The sequence below is a fragment of the Solanum stenotomum genome, chromosome 12 (assembly GCF_019186545.1).
Source record: "Solanum stenotomum isolate F172 chromosome 12, ASM1918654v1, whole genome shotgun sequence".
Lineage (NCBI taxonomy): Eukaryota > Viridiplantae > Streptophyta > Magnoliopsida > Solanales > Solanaceae > Solanum > Solanum stenotomum.
Genome location: NC_064293.1, coordinates 32,389,415 through 32,398,597, shown reverse-complemented (window position 1 = coordinate 32,398,597; position 9,183 = coordinate 32,389,415). Strand labels below are relative to the sequence as shown.

Sequence of the window (9,183 nt, the reverse complement as noted above, 5' to 3'; positions counted from 1 at the left end):
CTAAAGGATCGCTGCACGAATGTTTTGCATGAATAAATAACAATTTTCTGACCTAAGCTTTCAGGACAGTAGTAACAAACACACACGTACTGCAATGCCTAAGAGAATTACTAGGCACATTAAAAGATGGTTCAACAAGAGCTTCCATTTTCGATGCAGATTTGTTGAGGCTCACCGTCAGCTTCTATGAGCTTTTTCATCAAGTAAAACGACCTCAATTTAGATGGTACTAGATAATATTTCCAAATGTGCGATATGAATTCTTAAGAGACTCCTAAAAGAAACATCAAATATCGTTAACTTGAACCTACCACGCAGCTCATCAAGAAGCAAGATTTCCTTCGTTTACATTAACCAGCATCAAGTCACTTGATGCAGTGAATTGATCTTTAGGGAGACTGCTAATAGTAAAATTGAAGTGAATGCTCGAGATGATAATATTCCTCAAGAAATAACACAAAACTGGAGCTGGAATCATCTACGTGCTGGATTTCCACCTTGTGCTGATGCATCATATCCAGGACCAACATGACCAGGTGAGGGAGCTGCCCCAGGAGGAGCATTTCCTATAGGTGCTACCTGTCCTTGAGTTGCAACACCACCTTTGGATGATGCGTCATAGTTAGAGGCCTTGGTAGGATCATAATTGGCTCCCCTTTGCACGTCATAACCAGATCCTCTCTGAGCATCATAAACAGGTGCCCCATATGCATCATAGCCAGGTCCTCTGTAAGCTTCATAACCCGCTGTCCTCTGAGCATCATACCCATGCCCCCTCTGAGCTTCATAAGCTGCTAAACCAGATCCTCTTTGTGCATCATAGCCAGGACCACTTGATCCCATTTGTGCTTCATAACCATGTCCAGCGGGGGCTCTAATTCCCCTTTGTGCATCATAACCAGGCATATTTGATGCATCATAAGGAGGCCTGTTTGACGGAGGCACAGACTGAGCTCCAACTTGTGGAGAGGTAACAGCAGGAACTCCTCCAACATTAGTCCCTGTTGGTACGGAGCCTCTACCCTGCCATGTAAAATGTAGAGATAAGGTCAGCTTTTGGCACTTGCCACAAATAATAACAAAGGAGAACATTCATCTTATCCAGAATTTGGACAGGAGACACAGTTCCTGTGAAAGAAGAGACTTCAATCCCTCTTTTAATATTTGACTAGTTTTTGGGTATGCGCTTTGCACATTGTACCTGTTAATGAATATATAATTTAAGAAATTATATAAATATTAGTACTAAATAATGTGTTGTTGAGTTATGCCAAAAAGTAAGTCCCTGAAAATTATAAATGTTTATTCCATTCAGCTAGTAGCTCAATACAAGAATAAATCCTGCTCCACATTAGTCCACAAATGGCTTATTGTGATTTCTAAGAGACTTCTACAGAATATCTTATGAAAGTTGTTATCTCTCAATTTGACACTGAGAACAAATGAGTAACACAAAAAATCTTCAAAACTTTGTGCAATTACACAAATTGAGAAGTTGAAACTTTTGGTCTTTTACGGATTTGGGAATGAAAAGATTAAAACCTATAGCTTATAGAGCAAAATATAAGTGACAAATGTAAAATTTAAAATTAAATAATATTGAGTTAATATTATAGAGACCTCAAAGAAGAGAAAAATATAGAGACCAGTCATTTGTTGTAATGAATCAAAAAGAAAATTAATTTAGACTACATTTTGTATCATTGTTGCTCCAAGTTTACATTTTTACAATTTGATTCTTAATACCATGCATGAACTATTTCTGATTTCTTTCACCTTTATGGAGACAAATTTACGTCCTTTAAGAGTTTCATCAACTTGAAAAATAAGTGTGAGTTTTTGGAGTTGGATGAACTTTGTTCCAAGGAATATATTTTTAGGCCTTCTTCTGTGTACAACTCGCTTAGATGTGGATATAATCCCTTTCAAGGTAGCAATACTCATTTGCCATGATTCGTTTAGTTAACAGTAAATGTAATTCAAATGGTGAAATTTCAACTGATCTTGGAATCCTAAATATTAGGACTAAATGTGTAGTTCAAATAAGAAAAAGATTTAATAACGAAAATGTTAGTTGATTTCAAATTCCTAAACATTAGAAAATTATTAAATTACAATTCTGTCTAATAGGAAATCTAGTTGTAAAGGGTAAAAAGGGTGAACGACATTTTGCTAAGGTGTTCTGTGCTTTAATGACAATATTATGGATAAAGCGACTTCACTTCCTCTTATGCACTTATTTTGTAGTTCATGCTATTGGACTTCAAATAGCTGAACCATACATTTCTGCTCAGCCAAATAAGTTGGGCAAAAGAATGAATACAATAGCAAGTTTCGAGTTACACTATTTAGTTAAGAGGTAGCTCTAGTTTTCAAGATAACAATCAAATGAGTTATTGCAGAGATCTGGATTATCTTTCTAAAGGCTTAACGTGGTTTCAAGAAAGGTCCGAGTGCTTTTATTGGAAAATTTCCTTTGAACTCTACATCAATCAAATTTAGATGGCTAGCCTGACAACCAAATAAACTAGTTGATTAGGAATAATAAATGTTCAAATGGAAAAGGAAATTCTAATCTAAAATATCCATGAGTGATGAATCCACAACAATTATTTAGGCACTTGTCAGAAGAGTTACCAATGTTAAGAGGAAAGGTTCACCCAGGAATTAAGAGTCAAAATCCATGTAGGTAAACTAAGTATTCAAATTTCACTTCACAATTATTCCCCTTCTTTTGTTTTGTTTTTCCCCTGTTTTCCCATTCTTTGTATCTTCAAACTTATAGTTTTTCTCAAAAAGAGAACACAAAGATCACACGCATAGTACCAATATCTACCAGCTCAATTTTGACGAATATAATTTAGAGAACTTGAAGCATAAAAAGGTAGCATTTAAAACCACATAAAACTTTTCAATTTCCTCAATTAAGAGGGATTCATTGTAGAACTAACGAATACATGAAGAATAACAGATTAAAACCTGATAAATTCCATAGCCATCTGCATAGATGTTTTGCCCAGTAGCATAATTATTAGTGGCATCATTCTCATTGTATCCAGTTGAACCACCATAAGGTCCACCTACATATATATTACAACAAATGTAATACTAAAATTTTCAGCAACTACTATGGCCATTACAAAAAAAAAAAGAGAAGTGATTAAACAGATGTGCTACCTGTTTGTCTGTCAGAGTTAGAAGTGTTCGTTAACTCTGCCCTAAGCTTTTCCACCTCTCTGGACATAGTCATGTAGTTCTTCTCCATCACTTGAAGAGATTCAAGATGATCACTGTATAACTTCCTCTCAAACTCATAGGTAGTCCTGTCAACCGATTTACAGGAAACCAAACATCGTTAACAAGAAGTTAGCACTCATTGAAAAGCCTTACCAAACATTACTTCCTCTCTCCTCTCCAATGCTTATAAGTTATGAGTATGACATCCTTGAAGTGTTTCCTAAATGATTTAACCTCAAATACCTACTATAAATTCAAAATGAACTAGCCCACATACTGAGTAAAATCCTTTAAAATCAAATTTGTGTAGCGACCACTACAGTGAGAGATCTGCACAATTTCTCCATATATCCATTTGATTCTACAGTCTACAGATACTCGCCTCATCGTGACTTGTTTGTCACTTCTTTCAACTGGAACAATTCTATTCCAATTTAGTGGAGGGAATCTTATCAATGATTATGATGTGGGCTTGGTAAGAGGAAAAACCTATGGGTAAATCAGAACCATGATCCGTTGAGGGAAACTAGTATTAGAACCAATTCACAGCACAAGTGGATAAAATTACTCATATTAGCTTTGGCGCTGAAAATAGAAGGTGCAAATCTAGCAAGCCATATCACAACGGGCTGGATGGGAGGAGTGAAGCAGGTCATGGGAGAGAGAGCAATTATCCATTGTATATAATGTTTATGTACTCCTTCCGTTCCAATTTGTTTGTCTTAGTTACGATTTCTATTTGGACAATCAAAGAATTTTTTCTTTGGCCACATTTTTTTCAAATATTTTGAATTATTAGCTATTGTGACTTATAGTACATTTTATGTAGTTTCTAATATGTAAGTTTTATTTCCAAAGAATTGAAGATTCTATGTCCGAATTCACACCGAAAATTAGTTAGTTTGACCCTTGTACTCCGAATCAAGCCAAACAAATTGAAATGGAGGGAGTAATTCAGAAGCACTGTCTTAGTGCCTGGCTGTTTTTATCTATAATATCACAACTTACCAGTTTCAAGAAAATATATACAAGTTCACAACTAACAGACAGAAAATGGACAGCTTTAGATGTTTTTTTTTTTAAAAAAAATGGAAGTCCCTAAATCAACCTGCATATTAATTGGAAGTTGCTAATCTTTAAAGATATTTAGACCCAGAAGAGAGTCATAGAGCATTACTGTTGAAAAAAGACGCATACTAATACAACTATATACATTGTTGAATTTTCGAAGGAAGTAACCATTGGTGTACACTAAAAGGTTTCTAAAGGAGAGTGTACTATGAATGTATCTTAGCACAAAGGGTAACTTTTCCTTTCAGGTTCTGAGCATCCATTACTCTAATTACGTCAGAAGACCCTTTCTTGTTAAGTTGCATTTCATCCCAATAAAAAAGAGAGTTACCAGAGAATTACCGGCACTGCTGATACTCCTTTTTTAGGCTCTCCAAATCAGCCAGCAAACGAGGAATATGTAGCACATCAGTGTGAGCCCTTTGAAGATCCTGAGTCAGCATTTGTATTTTAGCAACAAGTTCCTGCCTTGCTGCAAACAAAGTGCGAGCTTCCCCTTGTGCTTGCGGCAATTCTTTTTTGATAGATTCGGTAGCTTGAAGTTCAGCCTCTATCCTAGAAATTTTATCGTTAAGGCCTTTAGTCTCTTGTTCCCTGTTGGCCTTGACTGCTTCTATCTGAACATGCAACATTTGTAGCTCATGTTGTGCAGCAGCTAAATCTCGCCTCAAAGTTACATGGGTGGCAGCAAGCCTCTGATTTTCTGTAGTAAGTTTTTGCATCTCAAGATGTTGTGCGCCAATCTTATGTTCCAAAATCTCTGGAGGAGGTAGCCTGTCAAAAGGAGGGAAATCACCTGGTGGTGGGTTGTGCATAGGAGGACCAAAAGAATCAGGATACATCATGCCGGGTCCAGGAGGTGGACGCCTAATGTTGGGAGGTGGCCCTCGACCTTTGCTTCCCATTGAGAGATTGTACCAGGAACCTGTAAACAAGAAGTACAATCACTTAACATATAGAAGGCATCCAAAAGAGTACCTCAAATAAAATCAAGAAACATAAAACTTGTTTCACAGGATACGTTGGAGATGATAGAATGCAGCAAAAGAGAAGTAGCATTGCCACATGGTTTCAAAGAAAAAAAATGATGGAGCACTTGGAATCGAAAGTTCCTCTAGGGATTGACATTGCATTTGTTCTTACTTTTTTCAAAATCAAGTAGCTTGCCCCTCCATTTTCTGACCTATTAGCAGATCAAAAACTCAAACGCCAAAATTCCAATAGTCAAAATGCTACATCCCCTTCACTTCAAAAGGCCAAGCAGACAATTCTCCGAGTCAAATTATTACATTCCTATTTCCAGGAGAAAACCAGCATTATACCTCCAAGTTTCATAGTATATAAGGCTGAGGACAATTAGTTCAATCAACCATCCAAAGATACTCCACTATTCAAAGACATTAAGGAACCTTGGATGTGAATAGCAAAACACAACATCCCAAGTTGTCAGATTGATAAGCATTGCTTTCATACAAGACAACTAACTCAACCACATTCTTTACACTTCCTTGATAATTTGTTCAAATCAAAATAACCTTAATGCACGGGAATACTTTATTTTGGTCCTTAATGTATCACTCTTAATAGATATTCTCAATAACCTGTAAAGGCTATTCACAGTCAAAAACACTCATCAAAACTGAAGCTAATGAAATTACTCAAAATATCCAAGCTTTTGTCAATAAACCCCATGCCCTAATTTTGTAGAGAACCTCTATCTTCATGTCTTTCCCTTGATTACCAAAAAAACACACTTCGCTGTATCAATGAGTCCACCAGAACACACTCAAATGCACCTGATTTTTCACCCAAATTTATCCCCAAATGCACCAGATATTTTACTTTAACAAAGGCATCAATGAGTGCAGCATAATTCACAATTCAAATGGCACCAGACAGCTAATAATGGTAAATGATAACTACAACCAAACTTTTCAATAGCTAAACTAAACATAACTGGATAACCAAATTTATATAATACACCAAAAAGTTGTACAATTACATAAACCCAAAGATTTTCCAATAATAAGGGTTGAGGATCAGCATTAGATTACCTTTGAACAAATTGAACTTGCTTCAATTAGGGCTTCACCTTCCCTTTCGAATCGGAACAGTCTAAACAATTGGGGCTTTTGGAGTGAGTGCTAAGAGAGAAGATAAACGAATAGGTTCGATAGAAATCTCGAAGAAACGAAGAAGATAAAGCTACAGTTAGCTAAGCTCAGAGAAGAACTAGGTCTAACTGAGAATTTATTTTCATCGATTTGCCTCTGAAAGGGCGAACCAGGGACTAAACTGGAATTAGAACAACTTCAAATAATAAAGCTTAATTCCACGGTGCAACCCCGCAAAGACTTTGTAAGGCTGCTTATTCGACAGATCGGATAGATAATTATGCTTTTGACAGTTTGATTTATTGGATATCGAATTTCAAATATATTAATTTACTAGTCAACCAATAGATTATTGATTGGTTTGGTATCGGATAAGCTGATTAGGAATTAATAGACAATTATCGGACGGTGTATTGGCTCCACCTTCCTTCTTTCATTTTCATTCACTAATATATTGATCTCCCATCAAATAAAATATTTTTTCTAGCTATACTTAAGCTGGTAATTTAGTAATTATAAATCACAGTGAGACACGTAAAAGTCTAAATTTTGAGTGTATGTGCACATAAATATATATTTAACAAAAATGTAATTATGATAATTCTTAACGGAATAACGGTTCACCCAATAAATATATTGAGCAATTCACACATGCACCGATAAACATGTAACTACAAATTTTTAATTTGTTCACCAACTGTCAATTCGATGATCCAATATCAATAAATCAATAAGTCAATTTTGCGGTTGGCTTATCAGTTCGATTCATTTTTGAATAGCCCTACTGTTGTATCATTTAGTTTGACTAATTTAGATCGTGTCGAGTGGGGTTCATTTAGGAGTAGTCTTTTTTATCAAATATTTTTTCATACCCAAGATTCGAAATGAAGACATGTGATTAAAAAAGGAGCAGTCTATCGTACCAGATGTAAGTATTTAAAAATTCTTGAAATTATAGAATCAATTGATTTTATCTTTTTCTTTTGTGCCTTAAGAAATAACCAATTAATTTTATAATTGAGTAATCCGGATAATCCAAGAAAGGTGTTCAGAGTTTTGGACTCTTCAACTAATTGAGTTACTTGAGTTGTACGATGACGTTGTTGGGCTGTTATTTCCTGGAGGGGATAAGTCAAGAGTGATATTGTTGAATCGGTGTAGATTATGCCGTAGTTAGCTTGAATCCCCTTAAAGAGAGCGAGTCATTCGCGCCTCATCCTAAATATTTAATTTATTCGTTTTTGTTCATTTTATTTTAGCTATAATTTATTGTGTCTATGGTATATTACACCAACACACATTATCTTAAAATTTTGAATCATAGAATTCGAACTGTGGAATAATTTTGAATTTTCAATTATTATTGATTAAATTGTTCATAGTTAAAATTAAATGAAATTAAGTTTGAAATTGATGCATTTTCATTCACTGAATATTTTTTGTACGCATAAAAAGAGAAAAAGAAAAGAACTTTTTGAATTGATTTATTTTAACTGTTTTAAAGTCAAAATAGTATTTAAGCACAAAAAAAGCTAAACAAAATAAGAAGAGGAGAATCGACAATGTCATTATGCTTTCTAAACTCATTTTTTTTAGTAATAGCTAATTTGATCAACTTCTAAAATTTTCTTACTTTGAAAAATATATTTCTTTAGAAATACTTTTCGAAAAACGTATTAATTTTCTTTTTGGGAATAATTGTTTGCGTTGGGCTAATCAATTTTTATTTAAAAAATAATAATAATTCAAAGACTAAAACAGTAATTTATGTTTGACAAGTATCCTAAAAGTGTTTTTGAGAAAAAGCTAATATTTTTAGCTCTTGATTTATTTATTTTTATTATTATTCAAAAACACTTATTTTCTCTCTAAAAGCTCGAAGAAACACTTCAATAACAAAATTAAAATATTTTTAACTTCTCAAAAATTTAACTAAATTAACTATTAAGTCTTATAATGATCCAAAACAAAAAGTGGACGCTAGTGCACTTTTCCCTTGCCTTATTAAACAAGTCGAGGCCATCAAATGGATCTCAATTCTTTTTTACCTCATAAATTCGGATAGAGTTATTATCTATTATCGCCTTCAGTGGTACAATTATTAGGGGAATTTAAGAGATATTGATTTATTACTTTTATTTTATTATATAAGAGAGAGTTTCAAGTTAAAGCAAATTCGTATAATTTGTCGATATGTGTGCTTTAACAAGGGTGGTAATTTTGAAAAAAAGAGATAAAAATTATTATTATTATTATTATTACTTTAATTTTATTAGTGTATAGTTTTTTCAAAATTATGAGACCGGTTTTAGCTATCTTTAGTTATAGCATTATTTTAAATATCAATAAAAGATCAATGATCGATGATGAAAAATATTTTAATTATGGCCATCTACGCAAAAAAAAAATGAGATGATTTATGTCATGACCCAAATTCACAAGTCGCGATAGCACCTATGTTCCCAACGAATAGGTAAGCCAACCCAACATATTTACCAAGTATGATTAACTAATGAGGTAAAAGGTAAACAACGAGTAAAATTTCCAACTCTAATTTCCTTATAAATATGAAATGCGGAAAGCTAAAATACTACCCAAGAAATTGTGTTATAAGTACAAGAGCCTCTAAATATGATGCAAGTCTAAAACTAAATGACACATCCAAACATAAGGGATATTCTGTCTGAATACTAAAATAACAGAATAAATAAAAGGTAGAAGGAGGTGTGGGCCACGGAACAGCCAAGCAGCTCACCACAAC

At 34.1% G+C, this 9,183-nt stretch overlaps 1 protein-coding gene across 2 annotated transcripts in view; it reads right to left on the bottom strand.

Moving 5' to 3' along the window:
• Nucleotides 1-237: 237 nt before the first annotated feature.
• LOC125847775 (protein FLX-like 2) overlaps nt 238-9,183 on the bottom strand; it is a 10,312-nt gene continuing 1,366 nt past the window's right edge. The window contains exons 1-5 of one of the 2 annotated variants that reach the window (XM_049527458.1): nt 6,363-6,666; nt 4,651-5,233; nt 3,178-3,323; nt 2,980-3,080; nt 238-1,023 (exon numbers count right to left, since the gene is read on the bottom strand). In XM_049527458.1, coding sequence (XP_049383415.1) covers nt 475-1,023; nt 2,980-3,080; nt 3,178-3,323; nt 4,651-5,213 — 1,359 coding nt within the window. In that variant the 5' untranslated portion in view covers nt 5,214-5,233; nt 6,363-6,666 and the 3' untranslated portion in view covers nt 238-474. Of the gene's footprint in view, nt 1,024-2,979; nt 3,081-3,177; nt 3,324-4,650; nt 5,234-6,362; nt 6,667-9,183 lie in introns of those variants that run through there. The other variant, XM_049527459.1, reaches the window with a different exon arrangement.